Raw genomic sequence first — 26,754 nt, 5'->3', positions numbered from 1 at the left:
AGCCCTCCCGAGGTGGCCTTCCGGTTAATGTGCGGGTATGGAACCGGCGCTGGCGCACAATTTGTCATTTCCGATTCGGCTTTACTAAGGGGGTTTGCCTCATCCGACGATGAAGCTAGCATTTTCATTTCGAACCGAACCGGCCGCAACGTCTTTATTCATTAGATAATGCGGTGTGCCGGCGAGGTGGAACTACTTCTCGCTTCGGTACGGTCACGCGGTTTCAGTCGGCCATAAATCGACCTTGAAGGAGGATCCATCACGCACGCGAAGCTTTATTTATGAGCGCTTTGTACGGATGCCCCGGCAGAAATAGAAAGGAAGCGTGATAAATCCGCTTGCGAGCGTGCGAGGCAATAATGTGCTCGAAAAAAAAAAATGATAAAAAGAGCCAAAATCAACCAAAGCATTATGGGCCCCCGTTGTTGTAAATGCGTCAATCGGCGAGACGGAACGTGCCCCGGACAAGGAGCTTCTGGCTGACATAACCATTTGCACCGGTAGTGGCGTGTGTGTGTGTGTGTGTGTGTTTGTGTTGCATAATTATGCTAAACAAGTCCGCTCGCTGGGTGTGCATTTAAATTGTTCCGGCGGTCACCCTGGGGACCTGGATTAAATCCAAACACACACCGACCATGTATGCAAACTGTTGTGTGACCGGTTCGTCTCGTTCCTCGTAGCACTCGCTGCCAGTTCGGGTCCGGTTCCAGGTGTCACCTTCGATTTTCCACCGGAAGGTCAACCAAAGCTCGACCTCTGTCAATCGAACATCCGTCGAAGCACTTCACTCTTCTTCATGAGACCGATGATGATGATGATGATGATGATGAGCAACATGATAGTCGATGATGAGCCCCGGACATCGGTGATGTTGATGGTGAAAATTAGTTTCCAACAAACCTCTAAACCGGTCTGCTTTGGTGGTCTGGCGGTTAATTTTCCGTTTGATGTGGTCGTTTGCAGGATTATTATCACAAAAAGAGAGAGAGAGAGAGAGAGAGAGAGAGAAAGAGAGAGAGAGAGAGAGAGAGAGATCCTTTTTGGTGCGTCATAATGGGTCGCGATTGTGGAACGCGTCCATCGACAGCATCCCGAAGCTCGTCAAGGGGTTTAAAAAAGGACACGTTTAGGGATTTTATTTAATAAACTAAATGATGGAGATAATCATCCCGTGCGGTGGAGAAGGGCCACGTGCGACCTGGGCACATAAACTTTTATTGAAATCACATGCAGATTAGTCCTCGGGCGAGCGCATGAACGAGTGTGGGTGTGGCGCGTGTGAGGGTGGCCAGATTGGAGGAAAATGGAAAATCTCACCCACCGCAAGCCCATCGAGTGTCGGATGATGATTACGGATGATAATGATAAGTTACAACACGAGGAATGGGATCGCATTTCTGTTGTCTTTTTTTTTTTGCTTCTTCTCTCAATTCGGTCGCGTTTCAGTTATGCGCAAAATTACGACTCAGCTTAGTGTGCCGCTTTCTGCACGCTTCGTGGGGCCATATTCCCTTCGGTGGCAATTTGCACTACTCCCGTGTAACGCGTCAAACTTTAATTCGCCCTCCGAGGACCCATTAATTTCGCTCGCCCGGCGTTCTCTTTCTCTCCGGCTACACCACAACCGTCCGTCAACGTCATCGGCATCGGTGTTACATTCACAATTCATTTCGTACTCGCGCAACACCCACCCACGATGGGCGGCAATTATGATTCGTTATTCCACCACCCACCTAGAGGCCACCGCAGCGCACTGTCAACGCCAGGTTGGTCTCTTTTCCATCGCTCAGCAACGGACGGGGTCGTGAAATTTCTAGCTCCAGATAAACCACCGGAACTTTTTCCACACCCACCGTGGGGCGGTGTGTGGGTGTGTGTGTGTTTTCACCCGATTCGAAGCGGGACACTGATTTATAGAGCGCAAGGAAGGAAGAGCGGATCCGTGGTTGGGGTTGGTAAAAAAAAACCCGGCAGCTGAAAGTGAAACCGGGTCCTTCTTGCAACCGACACGGCGTGACGTGGCGTTAAAATGAGTGAAAACAGAGAGAGAGAGAGAGAGAAAGAGAGATAACGCGAATGCAGAGACACACTTCATAACACTTAGCCGGGGCCTCTCCCCAGCGAAAGGCGCGGAGCCTTAATTTGTGCAAATTATGTTGAATGAAGTTGTTAGCAAGTTTTTGAGCCGAGTGGTGCGTCTTCCGGGGAGGTGGGATTTTATTTTATTTTCGCTATTTTTTCTTTCCGTTCTCCTCCTGCTGTTTTGAGGGCGCTGCGTTCCTCGCGCATCGTTAGCTAGGTATATTATTTTTTCCCACTTCTCCCCGAGAGCTTTCCCAATGGGAGCAAATGGGAAAAACGTGGATATATACGAAGCTGCCCATTCGCCTTCCATTCATGCGTTGCGCGATCATTGCTACGGGTTGCTTCCGGTTCTTTTTTCGTTGTGTTTTTCGCTTGTTTTCTCTCCTAGTGGATGCTGCGAGTGATGCGAGTTCGAAGTGATGAAAAAAAAAACACACAGCCACACAAATCCCAGCAGTCGAAATAAACCCGAGTCTCTGATCTGCCGATCTAATCACACCTTATCGATGGTGCAGGAACTTGGCAGGGAGATTAATCACTCTCCACTGCTGCTTGCTTCCCTTGACAATTGGGAATCGATTGCGGAATTGGGTTTGTTTTAACTTTCACGATACAATCAAACCATACTCAACTCTCCCAAGTGTGGGTGGAGCAAAGCGTGCTTACATTGTATTTTCCTGCTTGGGGGTTTGGAGTCGAACCAAAACTCCTTTTCCGTTTAGCTGCACTTAAATAGTTCTGCTGGAAAGATGGGTCAAAGAGAGAGAAAGAGAGAAAGAAGAAAAAGAAAAAAAAGCCTAAATGTAACACTCGAACGAAAGTAGTATCCCATTTTCTAATTAGTTTTCCTGTTGCGATGGGGGCGCGCACGCCATGCTCACGAACACACTTATCGATTATTTAGCTGTTTTGGGCGAGGAAAACTTTGCCTACTGTGGCACCCTTCTGTGAGTGTGTGTTCGAGGTTCTTCCCTTAAAATGCCCACCCCAAAAAGAGCCACCTCTGGCAGCAAGTGGTAACACTGTGTAGTTCTTTTTCCGACGCTTTTCCTCGGTGTCTTTCCCAGCCCACGGCTGGTTGCGACGCCGAAGGACGAAGGCATCGACACATTGCGCCCCGATCGTAACGGAACGTGATTTCGGTGCCAATGAGAGGATAAAATGGATGCGCCCAACTCCTTCCGATTACTCCACGTGCGCCTGGCTCCTTCCCAACGGGCGTCAATCGCTTCCGGAATCGTTTTCCGAAAGTTTTCGCTCGGTGGAAAATGTTACGCGCCGCCATAACCTAACGACCGTTCTTCGTCGGGGGCTTCGTGTTCCTGATCTCGCCCGTGTATAGTAAGGAGGGTCGGAAAATACATTCCTCGAACGCGGGGCGCACAGCACTCGAGGTCGAGGTTTACCACAAATCGTGTCCTTTAGTGTCCTTGCGTCGCCGCCGGCGGTGGTGCCGTGTTGCCAACCGTGTCGACACCCGTTGTCGTCGTTATCGATGCCCGAGGAATCGTTTGGGGAAATGGCGAAAGTGTCTGGCAAACGAGAAATCTGTATTATCTTAACGCCAACGATGCTTCCCATATTACGCGCTCTCGGGGGCTCCGGAAGGTGGAAACTTTTGTTCCGTTGGCTTGAGGGGGAGGTGAATTCAAAATTCATGATATCACGATCTCGATCTCTCTCTCTCTCTCTCTCCTACACGGGAGTGTGGCTTCTTTTCCCCTGTTGCTCGGTTGCGCCGTGTCCAATCCCGGGGTCTATCGAATGGACGTGTACACATAAAATTACTTAATTTACAGCGATATTTCATAAGCAATATAAAGATGCGGAATTCATGCAGTCACACGACTGCGACGGGAGAATGCAGAAGCAGAAGAACGGTGCCATTGTTTCGAAGCAACGTGGCCGAACGTGTTTTGTCATCGAAGATTCGAAGCAACCCCGCCTTGTCGCAAAGGGGAAGGACCTGAACTGGAACATTGTTTCTGTTGCCATTGTCGGATGCTCGGCGGGAAGACGAATTCTTCGGCTGGAGACACACACACACTCGTTCCGCGCACGTGCTCCCGCACGTTGACAAGGCCGGCTTTTCCACAGCCCAGATGGTTTCTATTTACGGCTTTGATAAATATGAGTTTTGCGCTTGCATTATTGCGAAGAACTGTGCCATACGAGGCCTCACCCAGCGTTCGTGTGCTGTTGTTGGCGCTGGAACGCACGAAGAATTGCGGCAACTTCTCCGCAATTTTCTCGAAGCGTTACACCCTTCGATGGCGTGTTGCAGGAACGCAACCGGAAGCAGGCTGGTTTGACATTTATATGAATGCTTCTCGGCCGCTGGACGGGGCTATGCTAACGGCCCAGAATGGGGGGTGGGTCGGCTTTTGTGATAAATTGATTTTCTAGATGAATTTGTTTGCATTGTGCACTGTCGGTGGAGCGTACCGGCCGCGGGGGGAGGTTCGGATGCGATGCAGGCTAAGGATTTAATATATTTATTACGAAGGGAGATCGAGCGGAGGCACCTTGCTGCGATAAATCATGCAGCAATGCCGAAGGGCTGCTAACGATGCCAGAGAATGTTTCCATTCATTTACAACAAAGAGTTAAACGAATTCAAGTGCGTTCAGGGCGAACTCAACTGTGGGCGATTCCCGAACACTAGTCCTCTTTGAATACCGAATGGTCAAGGACGCTTCGCATATGAGTAAGTGACGTTTAATTCTCGACCATCCAAGCAAACACTCGGCATCAACGCGTTTAGTTTGATTGATCGAAGTGCTCTTTATAACTTATAATGCCCCAAGATCGACATACAAACGAAACTAACGAAAAATAGGCTTTTGATTGTTTTCCAGCTGATAACAAGTGATGAAAGATATAATAAACATGGTGTCGATAAACTCTCACATCGCTTGTGTGCGCCGTTTTTGTATCGCACTTGTGTAAATCTGCTTACATCACCAAACGCGTTGTCCTGTTCAGAGTTCAATTTCTGTGCCAGGCTGTGCTATTGTCCCTTTGTACATTGTGGCAAATCCCCACCACTCATAGCTTCCAAACGGTGTGGAACTTACAACTGTGACCCGTCGTCGCTGTCCTCGTGAGCAATGGACACGTCGTACGTGTCGTCCTGGCAAGCTGTGCGTGATGTTAATCAATGAACCGAGCTCACCGGTGCTCGGAAGGACCTCCAACCGGTAGTGAGATGTGTCTCTGGCACATGGTTCCAAATCACGGGTGTGATAAATACGCGCGTCCCATTGATGCGAGAGTCTAGTGGAGCAGCAAATTAGAGCCCACGAACACGCGGGCCCAACCACGTGGAAACTCGCGTCTTCCCGGTCCACACGAGTCGCGGTGAGCCTCACGGGAAAATGGGTTCGATTTTGCGAAATGAAACGGACCACGCGCGCGCTAAATGTAAATACCACACCACCCTGGTTGCTTGGCAGAAGCATTCGGCAACAGACGTGCTCATTTTACTGAACAGCTTCGTTGTTGTCACGATTTCGGGATTGAGGCGGTGTTCCAAGCGCGTCCTGCACAATGTTGGTCGGTGTGGCACGCTTGTACGCTTGTGTTCCCGCGATCGGGAGTTTGTCACGGATCACGGTCATGTTTGCGAAACAGGCCATTGTTTTGCGGGGGAATGGTGGGAAGTAGATTTAACCGCCGGAAAAGAGCGCAACTCAATTTCGTGCACGAAAGGACGTGTCTAGCGCGCCCTGTTCAATTGAATGGGGGATGTGTGCCGATCGATTGCGACCGCGGGCAGAATGGGGGTCGTTTTTATGCCCCCAAAAACATTTCTCCCAAGCGTTACTTTTTATGCACGTACGTATCGTTGTTAAACCAAGCGGGCCCTTTGCGGTAGCGATATTACGATACACCGCGTGCGTGCCATTTACGCACACACGCCGCTAACCTTTAAGCCCTCGCATCGCAAAATGGCTTCATTATCCATAACCATCAATCCGGCGGCTGTACGCTGATTGTGAAGCGTGTACGGTGGCTTGCGAGTGCCAGACCGGGTTTCACTCCGTGGCCGGGGCCTGTCATCAAGGTGTGAATAATTAAATTGAATATCACTTGCGGATTATGTGCGTGTGGGTGCCCGTTCCGTTTGTCGGTGTCGGTGACTCGTGTGTGCCGGCGGGAGTGCAACATTTTCTCTAATTATGATCCCACTTGTTATGAAACGAATTTCAATTTGCATCATAAATTTCCTCGCAGCCATGCGCGCGCGCGAGCGTTCGGTGGCGAATGGTGGTGGAGGCCTTTTTTCACCCGTGGCCCGTGGTATGGCAGGAAAGCCGACAGCTTTAAACAGCACCATTTAAACCCTCGTGCGGCCGTACGGGGAAAAGATTATGCCTCGCTCTCCCGTCACGTCACGTGGCAGCTGAAATGCTTACTGTGTACGAGCTGTGGCTGAGCAAATTACGGACCGTAATGAAACGCGGAATAATTTTCCAATTAGAACGAGCGTCTTTGTTTTTGGCCCCCACCGGTTCCGGCTTACGTTCCCGTACGTTGATTGAGTTGTAACTTCGCTTTCACAAGCGTAACGTGGTCGAGAGGCTCGGCACTAGAAGAAGCTTAATTTTATGCCAGCCCTGTGCTGCTTTGTTGCGAGACCTTTTGCTGTGAGCGGAATGCCGCTCTAACCATTTATTGTTGAATTTCTTCTGTGACATTTCATGCTCTCGCCATCAGTAAGCAAATGCAGTGGTTTCGATCATCACCAGGCCAGTATGCAAATTACAGCTGCAAGTGATTATCAATCGAAACGGCTCGGTGCAATTCGATCGCATAATTTATCAACTTGTGGCTCCCCTTTTTCCCGTCCGCCGGGCCTTGTCACAGTTAATTTTGTAATCATTGGCCAGTACCTCGGCCATTCTTCCCCCCAACGCCTCGGGATGTAATCAATATTAATTAGCGCGTAACAATAATATTGTTGACATTTCGCTACGATTGGCCAGCTCCTTCGGTCTCTGCCTCCTTTGAATCCATAATGTCTCTCGCTCCCGGGAGGTTTACCCCGAAGGGTTGGCTTATTTCCGTCCCGGTGCTTTGCTTAGCTGAGTTCCACAACCCACAACGGGTGGGAAGTCCTCTGCAGCTGTGGCTCTAAACCGCACCGTCTTCGCTCGCAGCACCGTTTCGGATTCTGTTACGTGGCCGTGTCGTGTTGTGCTGCGGTGAGGCTTTGCGGCTTGCTTGATATATGATGCCGGTGCTGCAACCTGCTCCTTCGAGGTGCTCCGGGTTTCGGCACTGGTGCGTTCTAGCCCTTGGAACCATCGGAACCGGCTGGTGCAAGCCATCGAGTGTAAATAATTAGACTTGGGCGACGCCGCCTTCGAACCGATCAGCCAAACCGCCGATAGCTGATTGTGGTTTATCGCCGGCGCCGGTTTACATTCCGACCCGCTTTCTGGGTGGAAAACCCCCACCCGGGTGGGCTTGGCTTTTCCGCGTGCGGGTCGTGCTGAAACTGTCCCACAAATTCCGTTGGATTATGTGCCTCGCATTCCACCGCTGCCGGTCACACTGGATGACTGTTTAACTTTTCCGAGGGACTCGCTTTTTCAAATGAGCCCACGCCGTTATTTATGGTCCCATCGGTTTGTGGGTGGAATGATGCTTTTCCCTTAGATCACAGCCTCACATGCTCAAGGCGCTTGACCGAACAAGCGACCCCGGTGGTGTTCATTTTCCGGCCAGCAGGACATTCGGAAAGTTGGCCCATTAAGCTTCGTGCGGCACTCCGGTTCCGTGTGGCATTTTCTCTCAATCACTTTTCTCACCCTCCCCATCGAGAAATGCCTTTCTTTGTGGACGTAATGGCTCAAAACTAAGCCCCATCCTAGGGTTGGTTGGGCATAGTTTCGCTTCGCTATCGGGATGTGTCATCGAGCATAATCGCATCCCTTTTTTTCCCTAGCAACCGGTCGCCCTAGGCATCCGGTGTCCTTGACCGGCTGAGGACGTGAGGAGGGTGAGCTAATCTGCAAGCAACGCTCACTTACGTAAGACGCTCATCATTTGAAGCGTTGGGCCGGAAAATGCCTCCAAACGTGGGGCAAACGTCCGAACCGAAAAAGCGGAGCGACAAATGGCCTCGTAACTTGACCGACGTCATTTTCACGGCCTAACGGCGCAGCGCCCCGGTGACATTTATTTGAAAGCCGGCTGCCGGTAATGTGATGGCAGGGGTCGTCGTAAAATGCTGGACGTTATCGTTTTGCCGGTCGGTTTGGTTGGGGACGACGTGTGCTACTTACGCAGTGTAAACAGCGTCGTAAAAATCATAGTTTCGTTATGATTGCGCCGAACGCCCACGGTCGTCGGGTTCGTAGTATGCCATGCTGCTGGTTTTCTACGAGCGAGTGCAATGCATTGTGATCTTTATGTGTCTGGTTGGTGGCTCAGGTTGGCTCACCTACCTGCAGGTGGGTCCATCTCGTCGCTACCGTCGTCATATCGCACGTCATTACACGAGTGCGCGAGTTGCGCATTGTTTTCGGGGGAAAATATGGAAGGTAGATTCTGTTCTTTCATTCTGTCGCACACACACACACACGCTATCGTGGCAGGCCGCTGTCTTTTCGCCGGTGCTAAGCTTCGCGTTATCACCAGCGCTCCGTTGCCGATGATTTCCATTTTCCTATTTTCGGGTGGCTTTTTTGCTTGCGCTTGTGGTCCGCGTTGATGTGGCTAGCGCGTGGTGGTTTGCAATTTCCCGGCTTGGGAAAATGCTCGGTCTGCCCCTGGAACCCAGCAGCAGCGAAATCCGCCTTTTTGGAACCCTAGCTCACTTCACCTGCCCAGTGGACTGGCACGAGGACTGTTCGTCCTTCCGAGTGCCGGTTCGGACGGGAAAATTCAATCGTGAAAACAAGTAGAATAATCGTAAAATCCCAAATTCACGGCTCGTTCCTCGACGTGGCTCCGTATTTTCCGCAGCAGCGGCACGCTCGTGGCCGCTAAAATCGGTACGATGTTGGCGAAAATCCGCCCGTTTGGCACGTGGAAGTAGGGGAGAGAAAAAAAACATTCCAAAATCACTCCTGCCGAAATCGCGCCGCTGCGTTGGTTGGGCTTTCGCTTTTTGACCGTCGGCACAAAAAAAAAGGATGTTTTATGCTAATGATACATCAAGCGCGAAATGTTTTCCGAACACGCGTACCGCGTGGATGGGTTGGTCTGCGAAATCCGAGATTTACGCCCCGGTACGTTGGTTGATTTCGCGCAACAATGCATTAATCTCCATGCAGAGGGGCAGATTTTGGGGCAGCGACCAAACAGAAATCCCTGCAATACGAAACGATGCTTAAAAAATATGACCATCCGCCCCATCAGTCATCCGTCGAAGGGCCGGCAAGCGTACGCACGAATTCGCGTCGGTGTATGCAATAAATTGAAACGTTTAAAATCATCCCTTGTCTGGGCATAAAGCGAGCACGCTTTGTACATCCCCAGCAACAGAAACAACCCCCACGACGGGGGTAAAATAATTAATTAATCCAACTACATCCACAGCACGCTGGTCCGATTATGCTTGCCATTATTGATGGTGGCTTTTAATCACGTTCGGGCAGCCTGCTCTCTTCTCGCCGGTTCCTCGGGATGTGTGTTTTCGATTACTTGGAAATGCTTGTCCTCGCGACGGCGAACAGCGGCGACAACAGCCGGTGCCGCGTATACACGTGTTGTCCTCGTACTGAGCCGCGTTGTAACAATGTTTTACGGTTCGGCAGCCGGCCGCGTGGCGCGTGAAGTATTATCCATTCTTCGTGCCGTTCCTTTTTCCAGCAGCTTACAAAGCTTCGAGACAGGTTCGCTTCAGGACAGGCTTCATCCGGACGAACGCGTAAGCCGATTGTGTCACGATTGATTAAAGATTTATCGCCAAAGGATGCTCCCGGCGGTGGAGCAGTTGTAATTGAAATCGAGTGCAGTTTCCCTCGCGCTGGTCACATTCTCGCGGCGGTCGGTGCACTTGTTTTTTTCCCTTCCCATCGGAGCGTGCGATTAATATCAGCGGCCCTGTTCCCCGGGGGATTGGTTGATTACAATGACAATAAACATTTTGCCGCTTTTTCTCTTTCCACTTTCAGCTCGCCATCGGAACGCTCGCGCAAAGGATGCTGCGGGCATTGGTTCGCGGGACCACCGCTGAGGGCGCTCATTGCCGTCGTGGCCCTTGGCGGGGTGGCTTGTGCCTTGGGTGGTGCCGCCCTTGGAGCCACGGGTTTGGCCGGTTCACCGACGTCCCATCTTACTGCTGCCTTATTAATGATAGGTAAGTTTAAGCGTTCTTGGAGCGGCTCCAAAATCCACAATTCCTGCACCCTCGATGCAACGCCTGCTGCGTTAGGGAGCCCCAGAAATGCGTCCTTCTGACGTTCAGCGTTTCGTAGCCTACTTTTGCAGCGGAACGAAAGACCGCCCGGTTGGAAAAGTTTTCATTTTCCAAGCTTTTTTCGCTGGCTGGGGAAAATCCTAGAGTCCGGAACGCAACGCACGACAACTCCTGTGGCCGAGACACCGTTTGGCAAGAGGACGGAATAAAAACACAGAAACTTTGTTGTCGATTGTCTTCCGGGCCCAGTACGGCTCCGGAGGTTTGTGTCCACCGTTTTTTTTCTACTCTCCTTCCGTCCCTTGGTTCTGCTCTGCAAGCGACCGTTTCAGAGAGGTGGCTCCCAAGAGAACGCTCTCCTAATGGAGACGGAAAAATAGCGTACCCGTAAATAAGTTCCGCTTGAGGCACGCAAAGGGCCCACCCGGCGAAGGTCAGTCGCGCGAACGAGAAGAACGCGAAACGGCGAAGGTTAGTGGGGTGAAAACCTGCGACGAACATTAACATGCAAATTCTAGCGCGCCGGCAGAAATGACTCTAGGTGGAAACTTTGCTTCATTTATCACCCACGCGCGAGGTGGTGGAGCTGGGGTGGCTTGGGAGAGGCGGAAGTACGTTAAGATCTCGAGGCTTAAATTCACCCGGGCGCTTAGAGGGATGACCTTTTTGGTGTTGTTGCTGCTCGTTCCGCATCCTGACAGGGTACATATTATTTCGTCGAGCGCGATAAGGTTGTGCTTACTTTTGAGTTTTGCGAGGGCTCGCTGGAGTTGAAACTTTGGCCGTACGTTATACCTACCAAAAAGTAAAAGGAAACCAAACGTACCGTTGCCTACGATCCATTGATCTTGGTTATATAAAAAAAAAAACGAGCATCGGGCCCCGGTTGCGCTATGGATCATAATCATAAAAACCACCCGATGATGGTTGATTGCGGACACCGAAAAGGATAAAAATAGCCATACATTTTGCTTATGCCGTCCGACAGGAAAAACCGACGTTAGTAGGGAGTCCGCAAATTTGAAGTATATCACCATCAGCTTTCAAATAGGATTGATAACGTACCCCGGAACGAACTCGGTACCTGAGTGCTTCTACCGTGGTCCTGGAGGCCCGACCAATGCCATCAGGTGCGGTTCTTGCGAAAGACTTCTACTTCCCGTTCCATCCGGTGGGAATGGGAACGTACACTTCTTCTTTTTTTGCTTTTCCCCCATCCAAATCGCAGCGTGGGTTCATAAAATATGAATTCAATTTATTTACATCGATTTACGAACTGCGTGCTGTGGCCTGGTGAAGGTTTTGCTGCCAGAGGGCTGAAAGTCGCACCCTTCGACGTTGGTCGGAAAACAACCTGCTCGATACATAGAGGCCACACACGAGCCTCATGGTGGGTCTCGACCGTGATTTAAAGGGCCCGCCTGGGAACGCAGGCAGGCAGGTCGACAGGTGGAAAGGGCGGATAGCGCTGTAAAGGTTTTTTTTTTGCGTGGCAAGAATGTCAACATGGGGTCGGGTGGCGTTTGCATATTGCCTTTCTTGCCGTCGTTCGCAATTACGCTGAACATAATCGCCCTCCAATCAGCATATATGGCCGCGCTAGAGACGAGGTCACATTGAATAGGAGAGGGTGGATCGGAGTGGGCAGTGTGTGGGAAAGTGTGGGTCCGAACGTTGGGAAACACCTCGGCAGCAACCCTTTCGCAAAGGTGACGGATTTCAAGGACGTACAGGTCGCTCGTTGTGACGATGGTGGAGGTTTCTCGTGTCGCGAGATTGATTGCGTTATCAAATCGATCAGATCAATTTAATGTCGGCTGTCGTGGGGTTCTTTTTTTTTCGCCACCGCCAACTCACCTGTTTCTACGATAAGCGCTCCGGCACCGAAAAGGGGTTTCCCGTGTTTCACGTGTTTTTATCCTACTCACGAGAGTGTCGCTAGAATATGAATAAATTGTGTCTCGCGTTTGTTGATTTTTCAACACAAAAAAGCACACTCGCAAAGCGCCTCCGACAACAAGCTAAAGCTCAGCATCCTCGCGTGCTTGGCATGGAAAACAACACTGTCTGAGCCGCTGGGAAGCTTCCCGGACCCATTGTCCGGAATCAGGGGTGGAAAAAAATTGTTTGGCTTTTTTTACGTGTCGTTGGCTTTCTACAATGCCATTTTGCGTGGGTTTGTGTGCGTGTGTCTTGGCAGCTTACGGACGGACAAAAAATAAAAAGGGCGGCAATCCTCCACTCGCTCCCAAACGAGCATTACGACTCCAATCCACTAAGTTGGTGGTATCTGGTTCTGTGCTTTTTTTTTTGCTACGTCGTTCTGTCACAGACCGTAAAAAAAAACAAAAGCTCTCCGGTACAGCGACGCAGCGAGAGATAAATCTTCTCTGCCGTTGAAGGACCAAAAAGGCCAATTCGGTGCAGTTTTGCCACTGCCACGGGTTTTCCGTGAACGCCCGTGGACGATCACGGGGTTGGTTAAGAAGAAGCGAAGCGGCCGCGTGCAAAAAAAAAAAGAACGACGAAAAAAACATAGCTTCCGGATATAGGTTCCGGATCGCACCGAGGGCGCACGGCCGGTGGTTGTGCAGGCGTTGCGATAGAATTATTCGTGCCAAAAAAGCATCCGCAAATCGGATTTAGTTTTTATTCGCCGCAGATTGCGCTGGCGTTGCCGTGAAATGGGCCCACGGTGTAAGTCGCTTTCTTTAGGGTGGGCTCCGTTTTTTTTTTCTCCGGCTACGCTCGATGTGGCCAGTTCTACCACCAGAGTTCGGTTCTCTAGTTTGGGGTATCGTGTCAAGGACCCTTCCGGGCCACCTGCACACACGAGAGGCGAATCCGATCGGTACTGACCTTGGTGCGAAGCGGACGGATAGTCGGTAAAAAACTCGAGGCAGAAAAGGACAATCGAGCTGGACACTCCATCCGAGAGAAGAGAGAGAGAGAAGAGTACAAAAAATCAAATCTACCCCTAAGGCTGTTTGTTGACCAGGAGGACTCGTGATATTCAAATTTGTTTGCGGTTTCCCATTTTGTGAGTCGTTTGCCATTTTTTTTTCTCCGGGAATGTGTATGTGTATCTCTCACTCCAAACGGCGAACGGATACTGCAAATATTGATCCGTGTCCGGGATCACACGGAGCTTCACATGATGGATGGGTACCGTACCCAGCATCATTGGTAGAAAAGGAAAAAAATTGCCCGGAAATTGCTCAAAAATTGGAGAGTGATTTGAATTTTATACGGTCACATACGGCCGTTTGAATGACCGGCCCGTTCCGATCAGTTAAGACACGCCGCAAGGACACGTTTTTTCACACGCGTTGCATCCCGGGCGGCAGTTATTCTTCGGCGTAAAGCCCCTTTAGCGGCACAACAAACACTAAGTACATCGCGTGAGTCCGTTAAGCCACGGCTCCGAGAGTCCTTTAATCCTCTCGATCATGCCCCCGAAAATCCTCTTAAGCGTCTAAACTGTTTTGAAAATGAATTTCCCTCGCCGAGCCGAAGCGAACAGGCATTCCGCTAATCGTAAACCCTTGGCTGTGTGGGTGTACGACATAAGAGGCAAATAAAACCGAAACCCCCCCCAGGTCGGTGCCGGTTGGAACGCAAATTCGCCAACGGAAAAGCACGAGCTGCTGCTACCGCTGCAGCTCTAAGCAGCGGCGAATGGGGTGTGCCGTAAAAAAGGGGCGCGAAAACCGCCACGGAAAACGGTGCCCGCGCAAGCCTAGGATGATAAATATGTTGCAATTTTTTCGTGCCCTTTCCCATTCTCTCGCGCTTCGGACACCCCGTGGCGCGTGTCGTGGCCAAAATTTTTACTGCCGCGCTTTTCCGAAACCTTTCCGGAACACTTCGTTTCGGGAGCGTTTCCGCGGGTGTGCGCCATCGCCAGCAAGGAGTCGAAAATTTATGGTTTCAATTTAAAATGCAATAATGATAACGAGTGCGCTCGCGTGAATATACACCACCACCACCGTGGCACCGTGTGGATGGGTTTTCCTTCCACAACCACCCAGTTTTTCCTTCACTATCGCGCTTCCGTACGTTGCCGGTTCGGTGGGGATTTTTGTTTCTAGCCGTTTGCATTTCCTGCGCTGCGATGCTGCGTTTCCGTTCCGTGTTCCAGCTCGTTCGGTCAGCCCTCTCGGTGAGCCTCGGAACGGCAAGGCATGGTTTATGTTCAAACGTAAATGGCCGTGGAAGAGGATTTGAAATCGCTGAAAGGAAACGAGAGAGAGAGAGAGCGGTACACGATTGTAGAATTGCTCACTTGAGCATAATCGCTGCTAACTGAACCGTATAATAATCCACCGGTCTGTTGTTAACGCGCCGTTCGCCGATAATGCTACGAGCTGCTTGAGATTCCCTGCGCCGTTGGCCGCTGGTGCGAATGGCAAGGATGTTGCGATGGCGTGCAATCGTTTGATGAGCCCATCACAGGATGCTTTGACCAGGGCTGCGGGAAAACGTTCACTCGCCGGCGCGCAGTAGGCCGTGGTTGTTGCGATGGGAATGATGGTGGCGTGAGTTTTTCTTTTGTTTTTCCTCCCCCACAAGCCATTTGTGTGCGAGCGAATGAGATATTGAATGGGAATCGCCTAATAACGATTTCCTTTAAGACCAAGGAATGCCTATAAGCGATTGTTTTTTGTTACACATAAAATTACCAATTTAACGCCAGTTCCTTCCGACCGTTACCGAAGACCTGTCGCATTGTTAATCCACTTTGATTTGGCTCCTCTTTCGAACGGGAAAATATTCGCTCCTTTCGCCCGCGAACAAAGTTTTCCTGCTTTTCCGCGTTCGCCGAGTGAATTGCAAAAGCAATTTCCATTCATCCATGGCGGTGTATTAAAATTTAATTTCAAACAAGATATCGCCGCTCTGCAGACGAACTTTTTCATTTTTTTCCACCCCTGCTTGGCTTCCTAGAGGCAAATAGTGTTTTTTTTTGCCTCCATTCCGTGAAAAAAGAAACAGAAATCGTTTACCATAGCGTTCGCTTTGTAACACGCCACGGTGCCACGCCAGGATGGCGATCCCATAATCATCAATCCGTACATCATCATCATTTGCAACATCATCAGTCAGTGGAAGCCATCAGGCGCACGGAGAGGAAACCGGGCGATTCGTTGACGTTGGCGTTTGCAGGCTCCACTCCGCTGCACGTCTTCGATTTCGCTTCCTTTTCCGCTTTGCAAACAGCTTACTTTTCCTAAACCAACCCACCATTGTTGGCTTATCGTCAAGGATGCAATTTTGTTGCAATTTCCAGCCGGTGGAGTGAAATCATTCAAGGATCATCTTTCCCGCGATTGGGAACGATTGGGGGAAGCAAATGCATGGAACGAAGGGGATGTTTTTTTTCTTCTACTCTCCATTCATGCACTCGATGCTCCATCTTCCCGTGTGGCACGGTTCCCGGCGTCATGTGGCTTTGGTTCGAAAAGTGGGTCTGAGGACATGAACGCGTCCGGTACGCTGAAATCCGATCCCCAAACGGGCAGAGGGCTATTGAAGGGACATTCCCTGAAGCATTTTCTCGTTTGATTGGCAAAGCGACGTCGACTTCGAGCACAGTTCCAGGTAGCGCCCTTTCATAAAACCCATTCTCCAGTAGCAACCACTCCATGGCGACCAGTGGTCCTTTTCCACCATTTAAAGCCTATCGGAGAGCATCCAATCGGCATATTGTACGATGCCCTTTAATTCGGACCTCCCGAGAGAGGGTCGCGTAGGATGCATCGCCACGTCACGTGAAGCTTTTGCATATGCAATTTTCCCCCAACCGCGTGACACTGGAAACACTGGACACCAAAAAAAAGGCCACCATTTCCCGAGAGGGTCGGGATCGAATCGGAAAAGCCGTGCACCATCGGTGTGCAGTTTTCCTCCCCCACCGATGGTATCCGACACCACGGGCGCGGCTTACATTCTAATTACCGCATTTCGGAGCGGGAAAGCCGCTTAACGAATGACTCTCGGTGGTTTCCACATATTTATTGGACGTGCCATTTTTAACGACATAAATGTGGTCACAGGACGGTGGGAGGACGCATTCTAATGCGAGCGAAAGCGCATGCTTTTCCCGCATTCCCGGTGGTTTTGCTGCAGCGCAAGAGCATCGTCATGAATTTGAATCAATCTAGCGAGCCATCGCGACCACACATCCTGGGGGGGACGGCGCCACAATAACAAACTCTCCCGGTTTTGCGGTCGAACCACGGCCCGCGAATCACCGTCGGGCGCTTGGGCAGTGATTTCGGAATCACGGATGCCTAATTAGTGGGCACGAATGCGTGGGCCCAGGAAGCGGTTGCGTGACGTCGGGTCACACGCCTAGCGAATCCGTATGCGAAAGGGCGCACCATGCCCGGTTTCGGTTGCATTTCGCGCCCGAATGACGGCAATAATGAGCGTTTAATCGATGCACGGTTTCCTGGATTTATTAGAATAATATTTCACCCAAGCCAGCAACGGGACGGCCTGCGTTCCAGGCGTTGGGAGCGTTTGGGTATGATCGTCCTGCGATTTGGGGTTAGGTTTTAGTGGTTGAATAATTTAGCGCGGGTTGGTTGTTTTTTCATTCTCTAGCTGTTTGCCCCCCATGCGATTGGTTGCCTTTCGCGTCAGCTTAATTAAGAATTCAAACAGTGCGTGCATTGCATTAAAGCCACCTCGGCTGGCGTGTTCTACATTCCCGTTGGTCGCCGAAGGGAAAATGAAATGAAATGCAGTGAACGCGGCAACATTACCTTGCCACAACACGCGTTCCCTGTTTCCCGTGGCGCTTTAAACGCAACGACCGGCGTACCCGGATGGATGGTTTTCGCTTTGCATCGCTGGCCGACTTAGCGACTTGTGCAGTTTCCCGCATTTAATCCCGCTGCCAACCCGGTGCGGTGCGATCGATAGCCCGGTAAACTTGCGCTCCTTCCCGTGATTGCTCTTAATTACGGGGCCATTTTCCACCGGTAAACAATCGGGCCCTTTTCTTTCCCCCAACCAACCGGTCGAGGGTTTTTCTTCGACCAACGCCAAAGCGAATGCATCGGCGCTCGATCGGCGCAAACCGGCGTGTCCGGATGGCCTCTCGTGGAATTTATTGCCCCTTAATCCCGGCCATTTTCCTCCACGCGGCGAGAGCATGGGCGTTCTTGGGCGCGCTGCGTTCGAGAGATCCATCGATGGGTGGAAAGTGTAATAAAACGAAAGTCCATTAAACTAATTGTTCCATTTCCATTCGATGTGGCGCAAGGGAAAGAAAACGCGCGGTCCCTCGGACCCATGGGAAGGCGGATTTCTCCGCAGGTGTGTGTGCAAAGGCGATAGGAAAAGCACTCGCGCTAGCACCCTTTTTTCCGGGCAGCGTTGTGGCGGTGCGATTCATTCTGCTCCTCGGGTGCCCGATTGATCTTCCAAATGGCCAAGCACACACGCACGCGGGGCGGAATACCATCAATATCCCGGCATCATCCCGCCGGCGATCGGTGCTAATCGGGCTGCATCTTAAATCTTCCCTTGGGAGCAAAAAAAAAATGGGGGGCGCCTTTTTGCTCCCTTTCATATTTCACGCCGCCGTGACCCGGTTTTTGAGGCAAACTCCCCATGCCCTGGGTTGGAGTTGCAGGTGAAGCGCAATTCGCTCGTTATGTTCACTCGTTCGGTGAATAAAAGCGGAGCACACACACACACACACACACACAAAACCCTTCCTACAATGCTTTTAGCAGTAATTTTTCCTCCCAACCCACGCGTGCGGGCACATTCTGGGCGAGCTGAGCCGAGGGAAACGGATTGCATTTCGGCAACCTCAAAAGCATCCGTAAATGGCTCTCCGAGAAGGAGCGCACACATGATGAGGAAGCCGTGGCGCCGTACCAGGAAATGGTCGATTACGGATTCGGCGGGCTGGCGAGGTCTCGTTACCGGTAACGTTCCGTTACTGGTGCGTTACCCTCGTTACCGTGCTGTAGAATCAAAGCGTACATTGATAATGCCGATTTTCCCGGAACCAGAGTCGCAGTAGGCAGCAGTTTCGCATTTCACGGTGCCGCTGTAACAAGGTTTTCGGTCCAATTTTACAATTGCTTCCGCATCGGAAACCATATCAAGAAACGAAACGGCGCCCTTTCTGCTAGGAAAATGGAAGCCCTTTTGGCTCTCCAGCGGCATTCCCTCGGCCGATCTGGATACGTATGCACTCGCAGTGTGACCTACTTCACTGTCGTATGCAACGGTGCATCCAACGCAAAACGCGTGGTTTACATGTGTGGGTCGAAGGTTTCTAGAGCGCATTTCCGCATTTCGTGCTGATGAGGCAGAAAATCGGCACTAACGAAGGTCGCTAATTCACCCTGCGATAATTTCGTTTGTAAATCGCCATCGATTTTTACCAATGCTCTCGTCTTGCATAAAACGAGCCGCTAACAGCGGGTGTAAAAAATCAATTCCTTTTACATCGGTTCGCTTACATCGTCCGTGGCACCATTCAAATGTGCTCTCCCCATGGAAACTCGTGTTGTAATGATGCTGTACTTCATTCAATCACCTCGGGCTCGATTCCAAGCGATGTCGAAAGCGAAAGTAAAACCTCGAATCGATCGGACCAGCCGAACCGATCGCTTTGAGCGACGGCTGTACCAATTCGTGTGATGCATTCCCGTGAGGCGGCCCCCCCCCCTTCGTTGGTAAGATAGCTCTTTCCCCAACTCCTAACGGTCTGGCCACCCCTTTACTTCGTAGGTTCTCCTAACGCGCCAAACCGGGCCGGGCGTCGTAAATGACACCGACACCCGGCTCGAGAAAGACGGGCCTTGGGAAAATGTGCGGTGTTATGATTTATGAGACTCACCATGTCCCTCCCCGAAGATGCTGCCCTTCGAGAGAGGAAGGAATGGTTCACGGCACGCAAATGGGGGTGCCCTTTTGTTTGCGCTGATTATGATTTATGTGCAGCGTGTCGCGTGTGACAGTTCGAGTGAAGGCGAAACTGGCGAAACTGGTGAACCTCTCTCAACCTGGTGTGGCCGATTAGCGCAATTGTGCAATGACGAACTAGTCCGTCTTGTCGGGTGGCATATGTTCCTCGGCAACTGTCGCTGGGAACCGGGAAGTCGTTACAGAGGTGCACCGAGCAGACGTGGGTCGTGGGAGATTTTCTCACAACCGCACTGAATGCAATTTACGAACCTGGTAGCTGGTTCCTTTAGAATCGGCAAAAGCCGGAGGACGTCGTAAAAGGGCGATTAAATTGGTGATTAGTTCGAAACATCGCCGTGAATGGAAGGGAGGGGGTAGTTTTTGTTATTTATGCGTAAAAAGGGCTGCAAGCTTGCGTGTAATCGTGGCTAACCGCAGATTGACCCCAACCCGGCCATTGTGTGCTGGGAGAAAAGCGAACACATAAGAGCCATCAATTAGGATGACAAACTTAATTCCGGTTGTTCTGGCGAGAAAAGCGCACACACTCTCTCACACACACACATACCGGTTAGATGTATGTAACTAAAAGCTGCTCTCGATTGTGGCTGCCTCCAGAAGGAGAGCGAAAAAAAGACCCTAAACGGCTGCGGAACTAACGCTCCCTTTCGTACCGCCGGATTGCGTGAAGATTTGTTGCGAACATGTGGATTTCCATTTTGCAGCCGGCATCCTGCCCGTTGTGCTTCCACTTTCGCAACCCCAACAGGCGTAGGGTGGTGTGGTTTAAAGGGTGGTTTTTCCCTCCATTTTGGGGGCTAGAGAGAGAGAGAGAGGGTTACCAAACGTCATGATTTATGAATGAACATTCCAGCGCATTCCCGTTGGGTGTTTTTCCGGCACCAAACTCTTGGCTCTCGAACTCCGCGAAGGGCTGCCACCCGTTCTTTTTTTTTGTGGGCCAGTTTGCGAGCTTTTTCCTTCTTTTTATCGGTTTAGGTACAACAGACGCTTTTTTGGTGCTGTTGGGGAGTTACTTCGGGATTTCTTCCCTCGTTGTGGGACCATTCCTGGTGGTTCCTTTAGCGTTTCGGTGACAGGACGAGTTAAGCCACCCCGAGAAACGGTGCCAATAAATCTGCTATGACACACACACACACACACACACGGGCTCACGGTTCACGGTGAAAGTGGTCGTTCTTCCCGCGGGAAAGCCTTTGCCACGTCACGGGTAACAAGTCAAATAAATTCCGATAAAGATGATAAAATGGCAATCACCTGTCTGCGGCATAAATTCCGATTCAATTATCCCTGTAAGTTCGGAATTCGTGACCGAACGACCGCAAAGGACGCGCCCCGTTAGCGTATCACCATCACGTTCGCGGTGTTCGGGCGATTCCGAACCGACCGTCGAGGTTGAATGAATTATGTTTTCCACCACCGGTTGGGGGAACCTAGGGGGGTGGACCAAAACCGCACACACACACAGTCTGACAAAACCGTCGAAAAGAATCACTTTTCCGCGAGACATTTGGCGTTAATGCCCACCCCAAATGGAGAGAGTGGGATTCGGGATCGGGAAATCAATATAAAATTTCGTGTTCCAATTGACTTTAGAATAGGTTTTCGCTTTTTTTTTTCTCACACGCTGCGGGAATTTCTCGTCATTTCTCATCCTCTCATCCGGGGTTTTTCTTATTTCGTCCTGCGAATGGCTCCGTCCCTTGCAAGCCAGGCAGGCGGATAAAATTTTCATTTTCATCATCTTCATCACCATCGCCGGAGCGTGGTGATCATTTTCACGAACAATTTCGACCTTTCTTTTGTGTTCTGTGCGTGGGCGTGTGGAGGTTTGTGCGCTATGCGTTTGGGGCTCCAGCTGGGGATGCCGTGAATGGGAAGGAATTTTCTGCCCACGGCCACGGCCTGTGGCATTTTTGGGTGCGATTTCTTGCGATGAGACGTCCGATAGCGGGACGGTTGAGAAAGCAAGAGATAGCGCGAAATAATCTCGGACTTGGGCCCTCCGGAAGCATGCCTTCGGTGGGAATTTCGAGCCCGCCGAGGTTGATGATGATTATTATTAATTTCGCCCCCTGCGCCCGGTTGCGGGTGAAGCCGTACGAACGATGGAACGCATGCCAACCTACCCATCCCCGTGACAAGGATGGCCGCGAGTCTGTACCCGTCCGATAACGGCGTGATGGGCGGATGAAAGATGAAGAAAAATCTCGGCCACTTCACCGAGAGCGCACAGCGAGAGCGATGTATTGAATTAAATTTCCCTTTTTCATTCAAGCCATCAAGAGAGCATGGATGGGAAAGATGAGAAAAAAAGGCACGGAGTGTGAAAGAATGGACGAAGGAGGGGGGATAAAAAAAAATCTGGTCCATCAATTGAAAATTGCTCAAGCAAAATGAGCCTTGCGAGCGCGAGTGAATGAGTGGTGTGGGTGGGTGGTTTAGGGAGAAAAAAAAGTAGGGAAAAAAAGTAGGGAAAGAGATCCTTAGATGAAGGGCAAGAATAATGACTTCCTGAGCGGGACCGGCACGAGTGCGAGGTGTCGACAGGCATAAAGTCATGAACTGGCACAAAAGCAAGGGAAGCGTAAGAGCGAGCCGAAAAAAAATAAATACCCAGCGGAAGGAAATTGGAAGCAAAGCACCTTCAAGAGGCTAGATGATGGATACGAAGAAAAGAGAGAGAGAGGAAGAAAAAAAATACGCGAAAGCTTTTCCAGCGTGCCATCAATAAATAAGCCCCGCTGAAAGGAAGGATAAAATAAGGATTATAATTAATGTCGCGTTTTTTTTTCTCTCTCCACTGATTCTCCCTGCGCTCGCAGGACATTCGCCAGTCAGGGGGTGGGCTAAAATACACCACCGAGCGATTAAATCCCGTCCACCCACGTGGAAGGAGCTCCAAATTCCACCTCCCACGCGGGAACAAAACAAATCCGCGTGCCGCCACCTACGGCGGCACCGAAATCAATTCCCGTACATGGAAATGCAAAATTTAAAGCCAGAAAAGAATGAGACAAATAGCCCGCGATCGTGGGCGCTAGGGTGCTGCCGGAAAATTAACATTTTAATTAAAAAACTTTCCCGTCCCGTGTACACGAGGTGCTGGCGGTGCGGACTTCCGTTCCGATATACGTTCCGTTTCCGGACGCTTTTTTATGTCGTCCTGACGTGTCCCGATTTTATGGAGCGCGCGAGCGAGCGCTGTTTATGTTGAGGTGTGTACTACCACCGTGCCCACCATGATGCTCATTAGAATTCCATCGGTTTTAATGTGCGGCTTACGTATTGTTGCAAAATTCATCCTTCTCCATCCCCCCTTTCCTGTGGCCACCTCCCCTAACCGGAAGTGTTGATTGAATTGATGGGGAAGTTTTAATTTTCCCATTCCTTCTCCCGGCGGCAAAGGACAAACTTTCCAGGCCCACCTTCACGGTGATCGCCTGTTGACGATGGCTTCATTTGTGTATTATCTTCATTAATTCGGCCCTATCTCCCTTTATTTCTCTCTCTCTCCCTCTTTCCATCCACCACATTCTCATCCTCTCTCTTTCTCTCGCTTTTTAATCCACAGGTGTTGGAGTGATTCTAGTGACAGTCAGTGGTGCAGCGTGGCGTATGACTGCACCGGGTGCACCGCCCTGCCTAGGGCTCGGTTCCACGGTCGATTTGGGACGCTGCTCGCGGAGGCCTTGCGGACGGGGTGGAAGCACCCCGCACGGGCTTCTCTACCCCGAGTTCCAGCACAGGCCACCACCACCATCGTACCAGGCTAGCATGCAGGAATACAGATTAAGGTGAGTCGGCGCCAGGGTGGGCGCATCCCTTGCAATAACCTCAATTTGTGACACGCGGCAACAAAATGCATCCCGCGCGCGATAAATCACGTGCATTAACTTCCGCCAATGTCGATGTGGGAAATTCCGCAACCTAATCTCGCGCGAGCTGAACACACAAGTGACAAAACCGGCCACAAGCTGGGCCCTCCTGTTTCTCTCGATCAATTCCGTTCCGTTTATCTCGCTAGTGCCAGTGGCTTTGACGCCCACAAACGCACTTCGGGAGTGGATATCAGTGCAACCGATAAACCTCATCCGAACTGTCCCGGTTTGTCGTTGTTTTTGACGCGTCAGTGCGCAATTTTCGTGCGCGACATGCGGATTTAGACCCACGGCTATAAATGGCGTGGTGTGTGTTAGAATGAACCATTACCGGGGCGATTATTACACCTCGTCGAATGCGATGCGTTTTGAATAATGTAATTACAAATTAAAACCATTGCACGACCCGGGTGCCGGATAAATACCATCCCGATTAGAAGCGTTCTCAGCGGGCAAGAAGAAGCTGGTCACGTGGAGAGAGGCGTACGCTCTTTCCCTCGACTCCGACACCTGAAACATGGCCAGTAATTACCCGGGTCGTGTCGGGCCACATTTATCTCAATTACGTAGTGCGATGCGGCACGAAATCCACCGGAATAGAGCCGGGCGCGCACGGAAGCGGAAAACGAATCGCGGGCTTTACTGGGCGGAAAAAAAAGCGAAAGCGAAAGCGCAAAAGCAAGGAATATACGAACGTATGTCTCTCACCTCTGGCGCGAGTGGGTCCTTAATGGAATGATAGAAACGTATCATCACCCGAGCCGCGTTGGGGAGTGTGTCCTTGCGGAAGAGAGTGTCCTTACCGAAATGGGTGGTTGGCCACGCGAATGGCTGGCTTTCGGGGTTGGGTTCTGAATTAAAGGATATACATGGATGTGCGTGTGTGTATGTATTTTTTTCTCACACTCTCTCTCTCGTTCTCTTTCTCCTTATTGGGCGCTGCTTGGCCACTGTAGATTGCTGCTTCTGGACCGGGACCGACAGTCAGGAAGGATGCGAAGTACGGCCTCTCCGCCACCGACCTATCGCTCCAACGTGGGAAGCCTGCTGAGGTGAGTGTATTTTCCTGGAATTCTGGAGCACCCCCCCCGCAGGGGCTCGAAGACGAAGTGCCTCCCATTAAGGGCCGACCGGTGTGGTTGGGGAGATGTGTGTGTGTGTGGTCTGACACACTCAGTGCTATTTACTCGGCGTAATTGATTTGTCTTTCGGCCCGAAGATGGAACCGCTGGCCTATCAGCGAAACTGGGAACTGCAGGCTCAATTACATTAGGCATATAGTGGCTGGTGATTTCTGCATCAGCATGGAATGGAATCGAATTACACAGCGAAGAAAACAAAAAAGCAGTACAGAATATATTGGTTGCAAATCCTATCCTCTCAACGTAAGCACGGTATGCAATTACGGTGATTATTTTGGGAAGGTTTTTTTTGCTTTCGCTTCATTTTGTTTCACCTCGTCACGATGCAGGATCAAGCGCTGGACCACAAAATGCAATTTTCCGGCGCCACGTACCTGGAACCGGGCTAGCTGGCACGTTTAATTGATGTTTCGATCCGATGCGCTGATTCAATATTGATGACATATTTTAATCGTTGGCTTTAATTAACTTTTTCCATTCCATCGGACTCGTGTTGCTTGTTGAAAAAGCGAGAAAGATAGCGAAAATGTCCACCCCAAATGGGCAGTGTTGCCAAACGAGCCGGATGGCCAACAACCCCCTGATGCTGCTGATTTTCGATCAGCGACAATTTACAATGAGTGTATATTTTAACGGTTTTTCGTAATTTACGTTCGAGCTCGTTTCACGCCTCCACCTTGATGGTGGTCGACCTTTCCGCGGCCAATTGTTCGCATCGCCGGTGGCATTAATTATGCGCAGGCAATGATTGGACGTTTAATCTCCACCATCCCTCCGAAAACGAGCCGCAGTGACGCAGCCGTTGGAATGAAGTGTTGAGCGTTGCCATGGTGCCAACAGCGAACTGGCTCTTATCAACACAGCAGCCCTTTAAACCAGAAAAGAGCTTAGTAGGCCAGAATCGGCCACCGAAAGATAAATCTATTCGCTTCATTCGCGGCCTTTCGTTGCTTTCTTGCACAAAATAATAACGCGCACACTATCGCTCTTTCTCTTCCAGAATACCACTCAGCTCGCGGTACAACAACGGCAGCAGCAACAGCATATTCGGTGGCATCAGTGGCATCATCAGCGGTGCCGTCGGGGGTGGTTCAAGCAGCAGCGTCAACAACGTGCCACCGGGTGGCGATCCAGCGGTCAGCAGCTCACCCAATCCAACGTACGGTTCCGAGGGCCATAGTACGCTTCCACCCAGCTACCGGTCGGTGCACCTTCAACCGGCACTGCCACCACAGCCGGTGGCCGAAGCACCCCAGCGGCCATCTCAACCACGCACGGTGGAGGACGCGGACCTAATAAGCGAAGATAATACCCACTCGACCGGGGCGAACCATCACGCACCATCCATAATTAAAATCGACGATCGGCGCAACGTCTCCACGGCCTCGGTGGCGGTCGAGCAGTCGCGCCAGCGAAATTCAATTCCCAACGTGTCTCTAATTGATACCGGCAGCGAGGAACCCTCGACGTCCAGCGAACCGAGCGCCAGCAACGTTAACAGCAACGTCAGCAACAACAGTAGGCCTTGCACGGCTGGAATCGTTCCCATCGCGACGAGCCACTCGCCAGCAGCCAGCAGCGGGTCCAAGGATCTGGTTACGATTGTTACCATATCCGGTGCGATCGAATCGTCCGCGGCGGGATCCGGCAGGACCGTATACACAACCAGCAACGGGAACACGCAGCCCGGTGGGGCCACATGTACATTATTAAACTCCAACTCGACGCCTCTGCTGGCCACGGTTATACCGGTCAGTAAATCCGCCACCGCAGCCACGACGACGCCATCCGTCACCACCGGGCCACTCTAGTAGGTGCGCCACGTGCACGTCCGTGGTGTGGGTGATGATTTTGTGCTTTTTTCCCACCCCCAGCCGTTCTGTGCACAGTTACCGGAAGCACGGTGGTGCACCAATTTTCGTGCCCTGCCTCCCGCGAACCTGATAAGCCATGAAAATCTAGTTCTTTTTGTTTGTGTTGTGTTGTATTTTTGAGCCACTCGCACGGGCCCATGGATGCGTCGTTAATGTGGTCGCGGAAAGTTGCCTTATCGCGGACGGGCGGTGTGCTATGGACGGTGGCAGGCAGGAGCAGCAGGAACAGTTTCTGCGTCCGGAAGGACACATGTGGCCTAACGCAAAACCGCGCTACCCGCGGGCTGGAACTTTTCCTTCCCGCCTTTTGTGCAGTGCGGCGGGTTGTGGTAAAAGTTTCTCGTCGGCTTCCAGCTACCGGGTGGACATGTAGGCAAAACGAGAGTCACAGAGAGAGAGAGAGCGATAGAGGAAGAGAAAGATAGAGAGAGACCAGGGCA

General features: G+C 51.1%; 1 protein-coding gene across 1 annotated transcript in view; it reads left to right on the top strand.

Moving 5' to 3' along the window:
• Positions 1-26,251, top strand: part of LOC128724649 (uncharacterized) — a 99,789-nt gene extending 73,538 nt beyond the window's left edge. The window contains exons 3-6 of the mRNA XM_053818372.1: positions 10,215-10,399; positions 22,992-23,214; positions 24,255-24,350; positions 25,441-26,251. Of these exons, the coding sequence (XP_053674347.1) occupies positions 10,215-10,399; positions 22,992-23,214; positions 24,255-24,350; positions 25,441-26,251 (1,315 nt within the window). The remainder of the gene's footprint in view (positions 1-10,214; positions 10,400-22,991; positions 23,215-24,254; positions 24,351-25,440) is intronic.
• Positions 26,252-26,754: the final 503 nt, after the last annotated feature.

The sequence above is a fragment of the Anopheles nili genome, chromosome 3 (assembly GCF_943737925.1).
Source record: "Anopheles nili chromosome 3, idAnoNiliSN_F5_01, whole genome shotgun sequence".
NCBI lineage: Eukaryota > Metazoa > Arthropoda > Insecta > Diptera > Culicidae > Anopheles > Anopheles nili.
Note: the sequence above shows the minus strand (reverse complement) of the source record. Positions and strands in the feature narration are given on the sequence as shown.